We start from the raw sequence: 20,100 nt of genomic DNA, 5'->3' as shown, positions 1-20,100 counted from the left end.
GCCGACGTCTCCTTCCCGTCGTCCTTTCGAAATCTGTGTGGTACAGAAGGAAATATTATAATGTCAAAATACGCACTACTCGTGACGTTCCTGGCCGACCGTGCTCCTTAGACGAGTAGTGATCACAGCAGCACACCACGTGGTCGCTGCAAGCTCTACACGACTGAATACCATGCGGGGCAATCGACCCGCAATGCTCGTAATGACAGTTATTGGCTCCGACCACTTTGGGACACGCCGACGCGAAGGAGGCGTAGGCCGTTTCGTCCTCGTTGCCGACGAGAAACCATCCCGACTGAAAGGCTTCTAAACGTCACACCGCGGTATCGGAAAGACTTACTGGGGTGCCTTTGTGCCCTTATAGGTTCCTTGCGAAACGAAGATCAAAGACGTCTGCTCTTCGCTGATCTTTCAGGCGTGTCCACGTGTCCGTGAAACCGGTGGTCTTTGCTGACTGCTGGCTTTCGGCGGAGGACGCTGCTACTTCGACGCCCTTGCTTTAACGGTCGCTCGAGGTAGCGTTATTCACGTTGCCTTGTGTACTTGGTCTGCATCCGTTGTGCTGGAATCAGAGCGAGCCATTCGTTCCGAGTCAAAAAAAAAATACACACATAGGCAGGCAGGTCCCGACAGTTTTGATTCTTATAAATAAAGCGCTAAAGCACGGTATTTGATGTGAGTATGCCTGTTGAAAATGTAAAGTAATTCACATTCTAAGCCTCAATGTGAAGTGACAGTTCAGGTAACGCTGTCGGTGCGCTGTAATGTATACACTGAAACGCCACTAACGAACTGAGTTGGGTTAGATGGCGTAGACAGGTACAAAACAAATACCAGAAATAAGCCGCATAAAACCAGCCAACGTAAAGAGGAGTGTGGTATTACTCAAAAAAGAACCGTGCTATTAATAAACAAAATCGAGACGAAAGGAAATAGAGATTTTATTATCCCTTCCTAAAGAAATTTGAGAGAAGCGCGAAAGCGGCGATTTTTCGCGCACTAAGCAAACGCAGCTACGAACGATCTAAATGTGTACTGATACGTGCTCTATGAGATATAGGTGTGTACTATTGTACTCCTCCTTCATGGCCGATGCGTGTTGTCTTACCTAGAACCTTTCCTTTTTCGCTATTTGCAACTGACCGTTTTAACACAATAGAAGCGCGGTTTCTCACAGTAAAGTCGTCTTGGTGGGTAATTGTCGTTTGATTTGTTTAGGGATACTTTTGATAACGCAAGAGTTGAGGCCGTTTTCTCTAATCATACTTCCTCCGTAGGTAACTATGCTTCACTGCAAAACAGGCAATGCGGGAAAGCCAGCTTACACAAACCAAGCTTCAGGGTGTCGAACCGGACTTTTTTCGGGTTCGGTTCGGGTTCGGGTTCAAGCCTTTCGGGTTCGGTTCGGGTTCAGTTCCAGAGCACCATTCCGTTCCGGTTCGAACCGGTTCGAACCGGTTCAAACGGGTTCAAACGGGTTCGAAGAAAAAAAGCAGGCGTGTTTTCTTCTGTTAATTTTTTTGTGCTCGTTTTTCGTTTCCTTATCAAGGCGGCATAAAACCAAGTCATAATGAATGTTTCTTTGTGCAAATATTTTGCCTTGGCCAAACTAAAGCGACCCTGCAACACTTTTTTCAACTTTTTTCTAAATGCTTGCAGAAAGTAGTCAACCAACACATCCTGTACTTAGATTAGGGGTCGCAAAGTGCCTCAGCCAAAAATTACTGCTCTCTCCTCAACAGATAACTTTGAAATTTGCTTAAAATATTTTTCTCTCCTTCCCGGTCTTGGCGTTCTTCGACCGCTGAATGACATCTTACAGCGGTGTAGCGGCTATTTTCCGGCTTTCTTTAAGTTGCAGAATAGAACGCATTTCATAGCCACTTTAAAAAGAAAGCCACAAAAGCGAAGCAGGAACGGAAGCTGCATCCGCAGCGACTAGGAAATCACGCACTGTTGCTCGGTGCTGGCAATTGCTATAGTTCTCGCAGTGCTTCCAGATGCACCGAAGGGTGAAAGCGTTTATCGAAAGTGTTGATTTATTTATTTATTTATTTATTTATTTATTTATTTATTTATTTATTTATTTATTTATTTATTTATTTATTTATTTATTGTAGGGTTTAACGTGCCGTCGCAACGCAGACGATGAGGCGCGCCGTAGTGGAGGGCTCCGGATTAATTTTGACCACCTGGGGATCTTTAACGTCCGCCGAAATCTCGTACACACGGGCGTTTTCGCGTTTCGCGTCTATCAGAAAAGCGGCCGCCGCGGCTGGGAATCTAACCCGCGTCTGCGTGTTTAGCAGCGCAACGCCTTAGCCCCTGAGCCACCGCGGCGAGTTTATCTAAAGTCTTCAATAGCTCCTTTAACTGTACAAGCTACTGCAAAACGTTTTCTATGGTAGTTTGACGAGTATGTGGCGCCCCCGAACCCTCCTCAATTTTCGTTGGCTGCTAAGTTCGGTGGCCCTGCCAGGCTCGGTGTGAAAGAAAAATTCCCCGCATTTCCCTGAGGGGAAGAATGTGAAAGTGCGAATGCACGAGTTGAATTTGCGCGGTTCGGTAATGTTCGCGAAAGAGAGATCACACACACACACACAACTACAAAGAAAGAAAGATGCATTTATTCACAGACACCTATTTGTGTTGTCGTTGTACTTGATTGCTAGAGCGGATCTCAGCTTTGAAATTTCGTGTCAGTACTCCTTTAAGCGGGTGCATTAGCCCTTCTCACGCCCGATTCCTGGCCAATCCCCCACGTGGGTATGTGCCATGTCAGCGGCCAGGCAGCGCGCGCCCATCTCCCACCGTTGCCAAGGAAGACGAGGAGATTCCTGGCCAATCCCCCACGTGGGTATGCTATGCGGACATCGCCGGTGGACGCAGGTTCAGGGTCACTTAAGAAGTGCATTCGCACTTAACTGGCCAATCCCCCACGTGGGTATGTTATGCGGACATCGCCGGTGGACGCAGGTTCAGGGTCGCTTAAGAAGTGCATTGCACTTAACATTGTGCACGGCTGGCGAATAAACACCGACGAGCAGAGCTGCTCGCGGTCAGTCACCGTCACCACCAGCACGCTGCGGGTCGTCCCTCGGCCTCGGGTGGAGGGTACTCCGACCCTCCCACGTTCCCGAATGCGGGCCAAATAGTGACAGATAGGTCAACGATTACAACAATAACTGAAGCTAAACAAAAGGTTCGTTGGGGCACTTAAGGGCACTATTTGTATGAATGAGAAAGCATTGCTCTTTATGGCCGCAAGTTTACCTTTATTAATTTAAGTTCGTTCATTTTCATGATTTAATTTTATTTTATACTTGGCTTATACCACGGCAATTTTATACACCACAGTTGTTTTCTTGAGGAAACAAGAAATATGGCAGACGATTACGGTAGTCGCTAATGCGAAATTTGAGCGCAGCGCGAACTGTACTCTTCTCGGCGACGGCGCATAGCTGCTGTGTCTTAGGAAGTGATCGCGTCCACAACAAATGCACGACGGCATGCGGTATACTCTGTCGTTATCTCGTAAGGCGTTGCTGCCGTGGAGCATGTCTCACGCGGTCTGGAAATTTCGCCCTCCCCTCCCACTTTCGCCATACTTTCGTCCTCCGCTTTCCTTCTCGCTCTATCTTCGGTGGCGTCTTCGTTCTCTCGGTTACAACGAGGCCGACGCTGAGAAACTACGCGAAACCACAGGAGCGGGCGCTTAAGTGCTGCGCACTAACGCATGGCTCTTCATAGCCACCGCTGTGCCGCCCTATGATCCACTCCCTTCGCCGACCGGTGACTGGCCGCACATCGTCTCCAAATAATGCGTCCTCGCCACAGTCTTCTCGAAGGCGAATATGTACCCTCCTGGCCAGCGGTCAGCGCTCCGGTGCCTCCAGCGCCTCCCCCATCTGTGCATCCTAACCAGAATCTTCTGGCAATGAGCAGCCTCCCTGCAGGCTGCCTTTTGCCTCGACCTACTAAGCAGACGACCCGCCCGTCCACAATCGTTTTTGGTACCCTGGAGTGTCGCCGTGGTGGGGCATTTTAAGTGCGAATGCACTTCTTAAGCGACCCTGAACCTGCGTCCACCGGCGATGTCCGCATAACATACCCACGTGGTGGATTGGCCAGGAACCTCCTCGTCTTCCTTGGCAACGGGGGGAGATGGGCGCGCGCTGCCTGGCCGCTGACATGGCACATACCCACGTGGGGGATTGGCCAGGAATCGGGCGTGAGAAGGGCTAATGCACCCGCTTAAAGGAGTACTGACACGAAATTTCAAAGCTGAGATCCGCTCTAGCAATCAAGTACAACGACAACACAAATAGGTGTCTGTGAATAAATGCATCTTTCTTTCTTTGTAGTTGTGTGTCTGTGTGGGATCTCTCTTTCGCGAACATTACCGAACCGCGCAAATTCAACTCGTGCATTCGCACTTTCACATTCTTCCCCTCGGGGAAATGCGGGGAATTTTTTTTGCGTCTCCCCTCCCCCCCCACCTCCCCCCCCCCCCCCGGCAGCTCGTGACGGGCCGCCCCTCGTCCCCAAATACTGCATCCTTACCAGAATGTTCTGCTTGGCAAACAGGCAGGCAGGCGGGCAGGCAGGCGGGCAGGCGGGCAGGTAGTTTACTGGCAAACGGCCGGTCTCTTTGGCGGGCAGGAGATGGTACGCGCCCGCCATCTATTTTTGGACCGATCAAATGTTACGCACGCACGCACCCCTATTTTCGCACAATGAGGCAAAAAAATATGCATTGTAAATAAATCGGTTGGTCTGCTACGCTTTTCATCTACCCCAAGTTTCAACGGCGCTTTAGCTTCAACACGAAAGGATTAGCAGTGCTAGAAGTAGAAAACAGTCCGGCGTCGGCGTTAATTTCTGACTGCCAAGCGTGGCAGGTGGCATTTACAGCAATTTCTTTCTGCTGATCTTTTATCTGCTAACAGAGCTGTTGGAAAGAAAGAACGGCTATAAAGTTTCATTGGACGGCGTGTATAGGACGGTATTGGATAGGGAAACACCGGAGATATGAACTTTCTAATGGCCCTTCAGCGACCGGAGACAGCGATTGGGCTCTAGGAGAGATAATAGCCAAGTGAAGTCACAAGCAGCAGTAATGATCACTTGTAGAGAGAGAGAGAGAAAATGAAGTTTAATTAAATTGTGGAAAAGGTTCAGAGAGGCGTCCTCATTCGAGGGGGCCGAATCGACAGCCGTTTCCATCAAGAGCAACTGATCTTGAAGGCCGGAGCTGGTCATGGCTGTCTCCCAAATCTATATGGAAACGTGGAGGTTGGGTGGATCTACGGTACACTTGTCGCAGCCGCCTACTATGTGTATGAGGTTCCCAGGCTCTCCACACAAGCGACGAAATTGAGAGAGCTGTGTCCCGTCAAAGAGGTGGAGTCTGGTGGTGTGTGGGAAGGAGTATGCCCGCAGGGCGCGGAGTATTCTTTCCTGGTTAATCGGTAGCGATATGTGCTGGGAGGAATACGTTCTACGGAAGAGGCTATAGTTCTGAGTAACTTCCTGGTCTGTGACTGCAGGATGCATGCACTCGGGCCCGGCTTGATCAGCTGGCTAAGCGGGTCAAATCTCAAGCCACGAGGTTGGTGATCTTGTTTGCCAGATATGCCAGTATGAGCTGGTGCCCATACAATCGTGACTGTCTCGTTGTTGGTCTCCGATTGATCATTGGAACTGCTGTAAGATGCAATCGATCGTTGGCAAAGTTGGGCCACGCCTGCTAAGACTCTGTTATAAGAGTTTTGGCGCCGCTTCCTTAGCTTGAAGGGGGCTGTGTTCGGGGGTTGAGATGCTACACCTGTGGGAGGCTGCAGAATGGTAGCACAAAGAAAGAGAAGGTATTGAAGAATGCTATCGGACGTCTCTTGCATCAAACCAGTTGATCATTCCTCCCTTTTTTTCTTTCAGTTTAGTTTCTTTCCAAGTGTCGCACCTCATATATATACACGTTTTGAAAACCCTTTGATGAATATAAAATACGCATTAGGCAATTAGTTATAAACTTTTGTGCGAGATGGTAATTTTAATATAGAAACAACATAACAGTGCAATATGGGCATAAGGAAAGAATTTTGATAGCGTTCAGGTGGTTGTCACATAACTTTGCGGCTACTTGTGCTTGACAAAATTTCGTGATTGGTCGAGAAGGAGAATGCTGCAAAATTTCCAAATGCCAAAGACCCCAAAGATATCATGTGTGGTCCCACCGTCTAATCTGCCTTAACTGACTCGCTAGTTCCTGGAATCCAAATTAATCAACACACCAGTCCAACTAATCCACATTAGCTCATTCACTCACCTAACTAATCCACCCCAGTCTACCCGCTAACCCGCATTATTCGACTTAAATCCACCCGCCTTTAAAGTTTAAGGCTGAGCAGATTCAAGATAACATGAAATTGCTATCAAATATAGTTTAAAAGTGTAAATTAGAATCCCCCATTTTTTATATCACATGTTCTCTTACAGCAGTAACCAAATGACACAACGGCACTGTATACAAGCAGAAGTGAAGTTAACTTTGAGAACTACGAGTGTTTGTGTCTCAGTGCTGTTTGTATATAACTGCCCATTCAAACTAAAATAGGTGGAATATATGGATTTATTGTTGATGGTGTCCCTGAAGGCCTTCACAAGCGGACAGGGATGCATGCGAATTAACAACGCATTAAAAACTTTACACGATTTTAAATAGAATGCAGATAGAAACCATGAAGAATATTCCATGATGTGCTGCCTCGGAATATGCGTTCTAACTTTGGTTATGCTAAATGTAAAGGAGAATTGGGAGAGATGGGCAGTACCTAACGCAAACTGATAGTATATACGGACAAGTTTACATTAAATTGATGGCAATAGTAAGAAGAGAACATGATGGGCCTTGGGAACTGCAGACTATGCAAAATATTTCATGGTTCTGTCTGGCGAGTGGCAAAGGTAGGGACCGAAATGGAAAACTAGAAATCATATTTTTAAAGCCCCGGAACCGGTTCGGAACGGTTCCTTCGATTCGTTCCGGTTCGGGTTCAGTTCCAAAATGGCGGAAAGAATACTGTTCCGGTTCAGTTCCGGTTCCGGGCAAAAATTCGGGTTCGGTTCCGGTTTTCGGTTCGGTTCCGGTACCGGTTCGATACCCTGCCAAGCTTACACCGACATTTCAAAAGTCGACTTCACCTCTTAACATAAATGCATTGCAGGAAAGCCAATTTAAGCCATCTTATGTTAAATTATGCAGACCCTAGGACCTTCTTTATTCTGTCATGAGAGCTTTTTGATCGGCCAGCCGGTCAAACTGTATGAGCCGGTCTATGGGGAAATGCATTAGTTTTTTGACAGGACGCCACCGGTCCCACCACGGAAGCTTTCGATTTAAAAACATCCTCCGACAGAGCCCGTTCAGTTATTTCTATCCAAACATTTCCAATCGGTTTGTATTCTTCGGTTGAAGCCGTTTTTTCCCGGCGATTCATGCGCCGGGGCAGGACGTCCGGTAAGAGAGCGCTCTGCCTCCGCCAGGGTAGGAGGGACGCGAACGCAATACCGGCAGTGCGTGCGCGACAACAGCCCCGGCGGACGGACGGACGGACGGACGCCGGGGCCGAGCGACCAGCAAGGAGTGCGCACGTGCCAGCAACGAGATGCTTGCCTGCTGGGCAGGGCAGGACGGAAAACACTGAAGTCACGGCCTGCTTTGGGCGCGCGCGTATGGCTTGAGGGCGTCGGAGTAGCGTTCAGTTTTCACTACAATTATTACTTCACTGCTTACCCTTCGTTTCGTGTAGGCAGTTGTTTAGCTGTCGAGCTGCAAATTGTTAACCACTGTAGCTGAGTAGAGAACCGTAAGGGAACCCGAACATCTTCCTCTGTTGTTTCGTTGTATCCGGCTTATGGGGTGGCCGGAGGGGGATCAAGAGTCGGCGGAGAGGGAGATGTGTGTACGGATGATTCTCCCCTTTCGCCTCTCTCCCTTCGTCCGAGCTGTGAAGGTCCGTCTCCTTCGAGGCCTCGTACGTAGCCTCACATTCGGCAGCGCCTGCATGTACTGTGAAATACCCAGCGACGGTAGAGCGATGTTTCTTACCTGCACTGGCTGCTCGTTAGGGTGCGTGCGGAATTCACTTTCCCTGTCACTACGGAGAGAGTTAAACTCCGCCCACTGGCGCAACCAATCGTCGCTTTACGTCACAGTATAGTAGCCCCGCCGTGCACTGGTCCGCTCAAATCGGCGCGGTATGCAGGTATTGAAAATACTATCGCATGCCGTTGCATTGAGATACCAGCTCTATAGATTATGCAAATGGTGCAGCCATTTCAAGAGGGCTCTCTGCATGCGTGGAGTAAATAAACGGGAGGCGGCGGCTCCGAGGAACGCTTCCTGAGTTAACAGAACGCATTTTCACTGCATCATTGTAATAACACGAACTGTACTTTTGTGGTCAATTGCAAGGTCGAAGACTGAAAGCGCAACCATAGCGAGATGTAACTTCCTAATCACGTTACGAAGGACACATGCGTTACGAAGGACACAGGATAAGGTAAATTATGCAATTGCGTTTGTCTAGAAAGAGGTGCAGAGCCAGTATTTTATGACGACGCGTACGACTTGAAGACATTAATAAATAGCCGCGCTTACACGAGGTGGAAATCAGCGCCGTGTTGCGTCACGTTTTTCTGAACGGCGTTGTAGTGCGAGAGGAAGTCACAAAGTTGTGAATTCATTCTCTTCACTCCTCGATTTCATTAAAGTTTATTCTCTCTCTCTTCTCTAGGTACGTTCAACTAACGTACCTTTATGCACTGCTCCTGATACTCATGGCTGGCCAGATGAGAGCAAGAGAGAGAGAGAGAGAGAGAGAGAGAGAGGGGGAGGGGGGAGGGGGGGAGGGAGGGGAGGGAGGGGGGGGGGGCTAAGTTAGGGGTGGGTGGCTATGTTGCATATGTAGCACAACGCAATTTCAACAGCCTGTAGCTTCCGGACGCCATCCAGCCAACAACAAGCAGCAAAAAATCGTGACCTCGGCGCCTTTTATGCCTGGTCACAGCTGCTTCACTAAAAACGGGAACTTGCGCGGTCGACGTGCGACCTGCAACGTACTCGTCGCTCTCCCCTGGCTCAGTCGACACGCTGTCTGATGCTACACACGCCCAGCCGCCCCGTGGGGCTTCACGTGGTGACGTCATTCTGCCCCGAGGTGTTTTGTTCCCTGTGATAATTGAGCACGCGCGGCTTCGTTAGATATTAAAGCCTAATATGCGCGTTCATTAATTTGTATGAACACGTTAACAGCCGTGAAGCGTCTTCGCGCCTAAAATTTGAGAGCGCAGATGCATGCCGACGCACGCATGAAGGGACTTCGTGTTTGATTAGCGAGTCCATCATGATTTTTTTTTATTTCCTACTTCTTTCCTGTCTTGGGCCTGCATAGAACGCGGGAGGAATTAATTTGGTCAGAAAGCCGGTCTTTATTAAGAGACTGGGGTTTTTCCCCTCACTACGATACGTTCTATTTTGTGCACTCAGATTGCGTTGGGAAACGGTAACATTTCAGTTCAAATTTGACGTTCCAGTCTCTGCAAAATGCCATCCGACCGCTTATAAGCTTCACGTTTTTGTATGCGTTGTGTCAAGGATACATATTTACACACACTTATGCATGCCCGACGCAGCCGTGCTAACGAGCTAAGTTGCTTTCATAACAATCGCCACGCCTGCCGCGAGTATGTATACGGCGCTGCCGCGAAAAATAAGCTATTTATTAACAAGGAAGCCGGGCGACAATCTTTTTTGCCGCGGGATGTATACACTCGTGTTACACGTGGCTGACCGCGCTTTTCCGATTCGTGCCAATTGCTTCATCAAAACATGCTAATCCGGTTAGAGAAAAATTAAGCAAAACCGAAAGAAACCTGTCCGCTATCTTTATTACCTTTTTTTTTAAAACTCGTTTCTTTTTTAAGTAAACAAATTTCGCCAGGGCCGCCCTTGGATCTGTAGGACGCACGCGTGGCACTCCATTCTCACGCAGGCATATTGCCTCGTGCATTCGATACCTATCGCGAGGGTTCCGTGGATTGGGAACTGAGTGCTCTCCCGCACACACGCGAACAGGCGAGGGTATACAGACGAAGAACGAACACATGAGCAAACGCACTATATCCTGTCTGGCACATCAACCACGATTGCAACTACACACCCGCTCAACAGGTATCCCAAAGAGAGAGAGAGAGAAGAAAACGTTCGCCGGCCACCCATCGCTCGTATAAAGGTGCACATTTCGAGGAAGTACTAAACTTAACCCAATGCGTACTTTACGTGTCACTTCTTGAAATGCAAAAAACAGGCTGGATAGCCTTGAAGATTACCCAATAAGATTCGCCATGGCTTTTCTTTATATACGTAAGTGCGCATTAAAGTTGTGCCAATGCGCGCCGACTGTTCGTGCCGGTTTTTTCTTTCATTCTTTTTCTGCCTCCTCTGGTTAAAGGTTGGATAATGCTACGCATGTAAACAGCTCTGCTTAAAAGATATCATATTTTAGACGTTACTATTGAGATAAATGTAGAGTATGTATGGTAGGAAAAAAAATGAAGAAAGAACGGAGGGCGCGAATTTAGATAAGAGCAATTCGTCATGCGATTTCGAAGAAGTTTTAAGAGAACTTCGGTGTAATAACAAAAAAAAAACGGTTCGCTTACTTCGAGGTTGAACAAATGGTCAAAAGAAATGTATACAGGAATGACGCAATTTAAGCGAATAAGGATTCGTTGTTTAGTGGTTGGCTCTTTGGGCGTATTCCGAGGTTATAAGCAGAAATTTTGCAACGAAGAAAGAAGTAAAAATGAGATATGACTTATAATCTCATTAGATGCTCCAGCGCCATCAGCAGCTATTTCGTCACCATTCCTCATTGAACAGTACGCTGTGTGACTGACCACAAGCGAGGCAAACACGGAGCAGAACTTTCTTACGTGTGCCCATGTGTGTGTGTGCGTGCGTGTGATGTACAAAAGCGTTTGCTGTATGGTAGAATTGGTATTTTCACACACGCACACGCATACACACACCACACTACCGCAAACTTCAAATGCTCGACTTGTTGAACAACGCTGAGGGCGGTTCCCATCAGGAGAATGGTGAAGCTTAATTATATTTTTTGATGCGCCATCTGTAAATAAGAAAACAACTAAAAATCTGTTAACGTACACATCCCATGGATAAAATGGGCTTGCTGGCAACAGATGCAATGGTCATCCGTTCTTCGTCGGCCTCTCTTCGTCAGCGGCGCTTTGAGACCACCTTCACCAAGCGCATCGCAAAAGCGTGTTCTTAACAGGGTCTTGGCGAGGGCGAACGCACGCCAAGACCCTGGAAGCTCTACACAGATTTTTGTTTTATGTTTAGTGTCATTGTAGGTGCGATCCGAGGCATCATCACACGCACACAGCCGAAAGATTCACGTCTCAGTGATATTTTTTAACACGAAAGTGTTTTATTCCCGGATACATGAAGATTTCGCTGACGTCATATCCGTCACGGAAGTGACGCCAGTACAACGAAGCAAGCGGCCTGTAAATGGTGCAAACAGGGCCTTCTTGTGGGGAAGCAACCTTTAGCACTAAAGAGTACGTTATACATAGGGTTGCTCGTGTTCGGGTATTATATTTTAACAAGAAAGTATTTTATGCCGCGATACCCGAAGATTTCACTGGCGTCATAGCCGTCACGGAAATAACACCAGTACACCTTTGTCGAAGCGACCCACCAGCAGGACGTCACTCGCCAAGCACACCCACAAGACAGCCGCCGACCCGCTAATCATGCTCAGCTGCAGATTTCGCTGCACATTTCCCTTTCGTGTTTTACTGACTCCTATGGCAGAGGAATCAACCACAGTTTTTTTTTTGTGCGTGTTATAATGCTTTTACAAAACTCGCTTTAGGCTGATAACAGCTTTTTGTTAAGCCCGCTGGGAGATAATGCGTCATCACAGTGTTTCATTTACGAATGCTAACGCGTTTGTATGTTAAAATGCACCGATAAAAAATCGTTTACACTCGGATTCCCCATTTCCGTCTTCATAAAGACGGCTTTCATGCTTCGCTTTCGGGATCGCAGTGAAGTACCCTCTCCAGGTTGCTGGAACGGGTGCACGCTGCCGGGAAAACCCGTACCGTTCGTCATTTCAATCTTTCGTTGAATGTTGAAAAATCGACTTACACCACTCCCCCAATTAAACGCAGTGTTTAAATGCTCCCGGGAGTTGTTAATGCTACACTGCTGTTGTTATGTCTCCGACCTCCCTACTGTCGAGCACACGTACGGCTGAGTTCGCCTATCACTCACTGAATGGTATACATATGCGTGGCCCTTATGAAAGTAGGGCCTTGTGGCTAAGTCAATCCTCCTCCACAACTCCGTCCTGGTCTTTATCGTGGTGGCCACGGGCAGCACTCTGCTGAGACGTTGTGTTGTCGTTCACGAGGTCATGAGTTCGATAACCAGTTGCGGAAGAGGCTGCACCTTCTTCACGTCCGTCACAACGTATCGCCGTCGTCGTCGTAACGACCTCTTCCTCATAACCGGGGGTTTCCCAGGTGCGCAGTGATGAGCGGAAAATTTAAATACCCTCCGTAAGCGGCAATGGTAGTCATACCGCTCCTAACTAACGTTGGGAAGGATTGAACGGATGAATCACCGCCCTCCTCCTTTTCCTCCTCCTCACTATTTCCTTCTGACCTTCCTCCGAGAAACGGGAGCCAACCTGTATTTGTAAAATGCGGTAATTTATGCCAGAGAGCAAATTATCACATTAAAAATAGAAATGGTGCAGGCAAGGATAAGTGTGGACAGAGAGCGTTCGTTGGATAACTAATTATTGCCTTGCAGTCTGATAAATAAAGACGGCGTGTGTTGAAGCAGGGTTCCTCGCTCCCTCCAACAGCGCATCTTTTTCAACTTTGTTGAAGCCTGCAAAACCGAGCGAATCGCGGCATTCAATACGCCTTGTTTTTAACCGTTTCAGACAGTCCTCGCAAAAATCGAATAATAATCTTTGCAGTCCCCTGTGTGCTACTCTTTTTTTTTTTTTTGTTGAGTGCCGCTGACAACTCCTTCTCCTCCCTTTACACGGGAACCGTTTAAGCTGGAGCGGTTGACAAGCGACTCGTTAGCGATTTAGACAAAGAAGTCTTTGTACTTGGGCGCAACGAGCTTAAAGCAGGCCAACAAGCTCACGCATGCCTGTTCAAAAGGGGGACAGCCGTTCGCTCTTCGGAGTCTCCCGGGACAACGAACCGACTGCCGCTGCTGCTGCTGCTACGGCCCCTTGAATAAACGCCGGAATGCGGGGAGCCGAGACTATTCTGAGGCGGGAGGCGCGCGCAATTCAAACGCTTGAATCGGCCGCTGATCGCTCGGGGGATCTGTCTGCGGGTCGCCCTTGCTATAAACAGTTTCCGCAGGCCGCTGCGGAAAGGCACGGTTTATTTCCAAGATGGTTTATTTTGATCCGCCCTAAAAGCAACTTGTGGAGATGTAAACGCGCCAGTTCTTCGACAGTTCGCTGTCCTTATGTTATTGGTAGCATCGTTCCACTCTTCGCGGGGGTGTGGAATTGGATGAACTCGCGTCTGACTGTCGATAACACGAGTTTGCTTGAGTGTCTGAGCAGCTCCGATGTACCCCCCGGGGACAGGTGCGTCTTGGGAGGGTCCTGCGGAGGGCTATTTTTAGGGGAGGTTAACAGCGCGCAGCATGAGCCGCGGCTTCGTCGACAAATTTACCTGGCCCCGGGGATGAGTAGCTAACGTGTTGTGATGGTAAGCGGCCAGGTCGCGGGACGCGTTGGCCGCATCTAGGAAAACAGGCTAGCTAGAGGACATTCAGAGCACGTTAAAACGTACCGGTATTGGGCAGTAACTAGTTGATAGTAACGCGTTACCGGTAAACAGTTACTTTTGACAGCAACATTTAATTTTAACTAGTTACTTTTAACTTGGAAGAGCTTGTAACTGTAACACTGTTACTTCTTTACACAGTAACAGTAGCAGGAAATACCGTTACAGTTACTTTCGTTTTTTAACACGAAAGTGTGTTATTCCTGGATACACAAAGGTTTCGCTGACGCCATATCCGTCACGGAAGTGACGCCAATGCAACGAAGCAAGCTGCCTGTAAAGGGTGCACCCCTGCACACGGGGTATTCTTGCAGGGAAGCAACCTTTAGTACTAAAGAAAACGTTATACTCACCCTGATATTCTGACTCATTTTCCACTCGAGCTTAAAGTGGAGGAGAACCTTGAGATCGATTTCCCCATGCATAAGTATTGTTGAATCCTCCCATCAGCCGTGTGGAGGGAGAAAATGGAGTGGAGGAGGGACTCAGAATGTGGCCCTTAGTGTTGTTCGTTTTTGGGTTTCATATTTTAACACGAAATTTATGCCGCGATACCCGAAGATTTCACTGACGTCATATTCTTCGCGGAAATGAGACCAGTGCACCTTTGCTGAATCGACCCGCCAGCAGGACGGTTTCGCTGCACATTTCACTTTCGTGTTTTACCGATTCCTATGACAGAGGAATCAACCACAGCTTTTTTTTATAAACAATTATCCAACGACACCACTCGTTAAAAGCGGACGTACAGTTCGCGCTTTCCACTTTTTTCAGCCTTTCTTCTATCCCATATCCTCTCCACCTTTCGTCTTTCCACAACACGAGTTCCGTCGCAGTTTAGGAGAGGAGGTCGTGGCAGAAAACCGAGGTCGGAGGTCGGTCTTAAAGTGATTCTTTAAAACTTTACCTTGGTTTTAAGTGGAGCGGGAACAAGAAAAAGAAAAGAAACTGGAAATTAAACCAGCGAAAAAGGAGAACCTCTCGGATGCCAACTTTGAGAAACAGCTCGTCCTAAGTGACAACGAGTTTTGCAAATAAATTTCCCGGCTCGAATAGTGCATCAACAAAAGAGGGGATGCAAGAAAATGAGGCGTGCACATAAACTGTTCGTGTTGGGCTTAATTGCCCGCACCCTGAGTTTCCCTTTGTCTATGGTTTTACCAAGTGCAATTTTGACTATCCGCGCTCCTTCGTGCGTTTCTATTAAATAAACTGTGTCACTTAGTTTATTATGCATTACTCAGTGTTATGCAGTAATGAAAAAGTAACGACGTTACTTTTTCACGGTAACTGTAACTTTAACAAGTTACTTTTGGGAACTCTGTAACTGTAAGTGTAACGCATCACAGCAACTGTAACTGTAACAAGTTACATTTGGGAACTCTGTAACTGTAAGTGTAACGCAGTTACTTTTATGGCTCGGGTAACTGTAACTGTAACACTGTTACTTTTTTTCGTTAACGTGCCCATGACTGCTAATACCTCAGGCTCGGTGACGTAAAAGCTCGTGCTCACGCACCGACAGCCTCTTCGATACAAGGTGGGCCGTACAGTGGACAGCTGCTTCTGACTAATTTATAGACCATCTGGAGAATCTGTAACGTGGCACCGAAATGGCGTACACACGACCGGTTTTGAGTTTCGCTTTCGTCGCGAAGGCAGTCGCCGCAGCTGGTTACCGGTCTCGGGACCCTGTGATAGGCAGCTCGAAGCCGTTGAGCCACCGCTGAGAGTGAATTTGTCGTTGAAGCGAATGCAGGCTGTTCGAGCCTTATTGTGTTCCTCCCGCGGGACGGGACCCATTACACCAGCGTCTGCCCCATCAATGAAGATTTACTCTCTCTCTCTCTCTCTCTCTCTCTCTCTCTCTCTCTCTCTCTCTCTCTCTCTCTCTCTCTCTCTCTCTCTCTCTCTCTCTCTCTCTCTCTCTCTCTCTCTCTCTCTCTCTCTCTCTCTCTCTCTCTCTCTCGCATGTCCGTGTGGGTAGTGCAAAGCTTGCGTACGATGTTCGCTCGTTCACGAAATGAAGCATGTGGCCTTATAACGTGTGCACGTTTTCTTGCCTATTACGACTCACGAGGAGGTGGCTGCTTGTAGGCAAGTTCTCGCTCGCGGGGCGAAACCAAAGTAGCGGGATCCCCGTTAGATGATGATGATGACCTTTGAAGATTGTACCTAGCAAATCTAAGTATAGGCCAAACATCAGTGTAAAAAAATATTAACACTACCTGGCCACTGTGCACAGCTTAATGTTTAAATGTTGTGTGGAAGAAATTGGGAAGACAGTATAAGAGAACAGAGAAAATCAGGAAATTAACTGAGAACTGTTGTAGGTATAGTTTCATCTTTTGTTTCTTTCCTTTTCTTGCGCAGCTGCCTGTGCCGAATGGAAATACTCGGGTGAATTTGGTAAGTGCTGTGATCTTGATTTCATCTGTATTGCGATAGCGGATATTGAGAAGAGCCAACCTCGGTGATAAAGTCAACCGAGGCATCATTTTTTTTTTTGAGGCCCATAGAAAGGAAATTTTTTTCCGGGGCTTGGGTAATCCGCCACTATTACAGTGGTGTACTAAATGGTCAGTTACTATTTTCCGAAAGTGACGATCTGCGGTGCTTTCTTCGTGTCTTTTTAAGATGTACAATCGGCAAAACGCCTGTTCTTAACACTGCAGCAGCCCGCTCCGGACTTCAGTGGAGACGCCTGCTGATAGTGCCTGTTTTGAGATCGCTAACATATGAGCATACGCGGCCAAAGTAACGCGATAGCCGTCACTTTAACCGTTACGCGTTCAAGTAACGTGATAGCCGTCTTTTTTCTTGTTTCAACCTTCGCCTTGGTTTTGGCACGTACACTTTCGCCGTGAGAAGCGCTGTCGGCGGTGCCCTGCCGAGGACGCAAAAGATGAGATACCCCGCCACGGCACGAGCTACGTGAATTTTTCGGTGCAGTATATTCAGTGCGCCTTCAATCTCGTCCTGCCAATCCGATGTGTGTGTATCGTGCGCATCATATATATGATTTCTGCTCAGGGCTTGGACGTTAGTTTCTGAGGTCCACCTCATTCTTTTTAATGAAAGGAGTGAGCATCAACGACGCTTTACCTGGCTCAGTTAGAAGAAAAAAGAAGCGTTCCCACAACCCCGTCGCCACAATCTATCATTAAGAGGCGCGTGAAAGATTGGCTGATTCCGAATCGCAGCAACCTACCCACCCACACATATGCTTTCACAGCTAAACGAAAAGTGATGTTCGCACATTCGCATACCATAAAAGAAAGCCAAGGTGGCTTTTTTTAGGGGCGTTATGTATCACACAGTTTCTTAACATTTTTTCAACACTTTTTCGACGCGTTTGGGATTATATGCAAAGCAGTTTCAAGACAAACGTTTCATGAAACAGTTCTGTTCTCTTTTTTTTTTGTCAAAAAGGAACAGAAATCGTCGTAAACTATTGCTCACGTTGTTCGTGCGTTAAAAGTATCAATCAATGACAGCGAGTACAATGCGAAGAGTTCTATGGTGTTCGCTAAACGGAGGTATAGCGGATATTCGCTATAGCGGATATTCGCTATATTCGCTATTCGCTATAGCGGATATTCGCTATAGGTATAGCGGATATTCGCTATAGCGGATAGGCAGGACCATGACGCAATGATTGGCGACGTACTGAATGTAATGCGCCCGAAAAATTCACGTAGCTCGTGCCGAGGCGGGTTGGCTCATCTTTTGTGCCTTCGGCAAGACGCACAGTTCCTGTATATCGCGTAGCGCAAGAGTTGCGCGTCGGATTGCCACATGCCACGGGTTCCACATTGCCACAGTGAAGCCCGCTTTCAGTGCTGCACCGTTTCAGTCATTTCTGCTCTAGTGACCGGCGGCGGGTGCGGTGGCGGCGGCAGCGGCGGCCGCTCAGCTGATAAGCAGCCGACTATCCCCGCAGTGGCGCTGTCGCGCAGCTGCCGGCACACGCATGCGACGACTCCTCCCCGCCGCTACCACTGGCACCAACGTTTATAGATGTATCTATAAACGTTGACTGGCACGGCGGCGGTTCCTACACGCGTGACGGGTGTCTTTCCCGCACGACTTTAGAACTAAAGGTGGCGGACTGACGCGCAATTCTGCTTCCCTAGGGGAGCTATATACAGGAACTCTAGCAAGACGCAGCTGACAGCGCCTCTCAAGGCGGAAGTAGGTGCCGAACCAGGGCGAAGGGCGAAGCGAGAAAAGAGGCGACTATCGCGTGAATCGGGCGATGCCTGCCATATGTTAGCGGTCTCAAAACAGGCTCTTTCACCTCCGCAAATGGCTCCGTTGCAGTCCGGAGCAGGTGACTCGAGTGTTATAAACAAGTGTTCTGACGACTGTGCACGGTTGGTAAAAATCGCGGCAGTACCTTGTCCCTCACAAACCTCTCATTACCATTTGTCCGTTTGGTATTAACAAATTCGATAGCTTCTCGCTATAATAGTTTCTTCCTCTTGTATCATGTTCGATACTTTGTGTCGGTACGTTTAATCACGCTGAATATAGTATGGTGTTCACATTAGTTTTCTTAAGCAGTCACTTAACGTTCGTTTCGTAAAAGCTGCTTCGCGGGGTTAGTGTCATGAAGAAAAAAATTCCGTGGGCACGCTTGCGTTCTAAAAACTGTCGTCTGAGTCAATCGCGATGTGCGCTTACTTACACATAAACTGTGTTATAAGTGCGAGAAAAGTCGCAAGCCATGCTCGATTGGCCTGGTTCTGAGACCGCAGACACGCTACAGATAGATTCCTTTCGCTGAAGATTGTGTGAATGAATGAATCCCCCCAAAAACGATAGATTATGTGAGCACGAGTTATCTGAGTCAGAAGTGTTAACGTACAGTCGTTGAAAATTTTGTGGGCCAAGCCTAAAACGCGCAGGCTGCTAAAAATTTCGAGGCTGTACTATTTTATGCAGGAAAGCTAGAGAAAACACCTTTCTGTTTCACTATCTCAAAATATTTTTGTGACATTTAAAGGTAAAGCACATTCTTTGAATTCTTTTTGGTCGAGAAGGCTTGGGATTGGCCCACAAACTATTGACAAAGGGTGCACGTCACTTACATACTTCCAGATAATGTACGTTTGTCCGCGATTGGCACTGTCTACACTTCGGGGCATTTCGTCACTTTGAGTGCACGAATTGGCCAATTAGAAAAAAAATACAAATTAAACAGCGCATAGATTGAATCCTACAGCACAGCTACAGTCGTGTCGGAACGTACACGCAATTCATTGCCGCGGCTCGGCTCGGTCAACATTGCCAAAGCTTGTCCGCACCGCGGTTCGGGCGCGCGGAGCTACACGGGCGAGGAGCAAGCTGATCAAATAAATTACCGCTCCGGCAGTGTGCAAACAGCTCTGTCAACCTGCGGGACTCCGCGAAAAGAAACAGACGGTCCCCGCACAGCCGCGATTGCGTCAGAGTCTCTGTTTCTCTTTGGCCAAGGGCTCGCTTGAAGCACAGTCGGCTTCCTCGTCTTGCCGCAGCTGGAATTTGCGGAGAGCTGCGCTACGAGATCGCGAGTTCGTGCCGGTTTATTATTTTAAAACTAGGTAAACGATTGAATAGTAGGAGAACACAATGTGTTGTGGAAGGAAGGAAGCTTGTTAGGACGACGGAACACAGCCTTGGAAACGCGTAGGACAACGCACCCGCTGGGTGTTGTTGTCCTGCTATTTCCTTGTGTACGCGACTTCAAGGCTGGGTTCCGTCGTTCTTCAATGTAACGACAGACCCAGCACCAACTCTTCTACGGATCTTAGGAGTAATCATTAGGTATGGGGAACGAGTGGCATTGATGTAGTGGAAGAAATTGATGTAGAAGACATCGCAGCTCAAATTACATTAAATAAAAGAACATGGTGTCTCATATGGTGGTTATAATCATGCGATTCTTACCAGTGACCTATTCTCCTGGAAGGTTTAATGGCTGTTTGTCTGGGAAACGGCGCTAAGTATTGTTTCCTCTCGTTTCTTAGGCGGCGATTAAAAAGATTTAAGTTGGAAGGCCCTCACCGCTTAATTTATCCGCTGAGCGGTAGTGGGCACAACGTGGACAAGAGAGTGAAGTTCGCGGTTTGCTTTTGGGTGTTGTTTCTGTGGTCAAGGTCAATCACCGGTGAGGCTGACATTATTTCACAC

General features: G+C 47.9%; 1 protein-coding gene across 4 annotated transcripts in view; it reads left to right on the top strand.

The window, feature by feature from the left end:
• The window catches only part of LOC144145928 (carbonic anhydrase 1-like), a 139,088-nt gene that overhangs the window by 75,590 nt on the left and 43,398 nt on the right, over window positions 1–20,100 (top strand). For all 4 annotated transcript variants that reach the window (XM_077677781.1, XM_077677780.1, XM_077677779.1 and 1 more), the window contains exon 2: window positions 16,300–16,335. In XM_077677781.1, the coding sequence (XP_077533907.1) occupies window positions 16,300–16,335 (36 nt within the window). The remainder of the gene's footprint in view (window positions 1–16,299; window positions 16,336–20,100) is intronic.

Source organism: Haemaphysalis longicornis, unplaced genomic scaffold, assembly GCF_048455015.1.
Source record: "Haemaphysalis longicornis isolate Haplotype H1 unplaced genomic scaffold, Haemaphysalis longicornis Haplotype H1 scaffold_7, whole genome shotgun sequence".
In the NCBI taxonomy this organism is placed as follows: domain Eukaryota; kingdom Metazoa; phylum Arthropoda; class Arachnida; order Ixodida; family Ixodidae; genus Haemaphysalis; species Haemaphysalis longicornis.
Note: the sequence above shows the minus strand (reverse complement) of the source record. Positions and strands in the feature narration are given on the sequence as shown.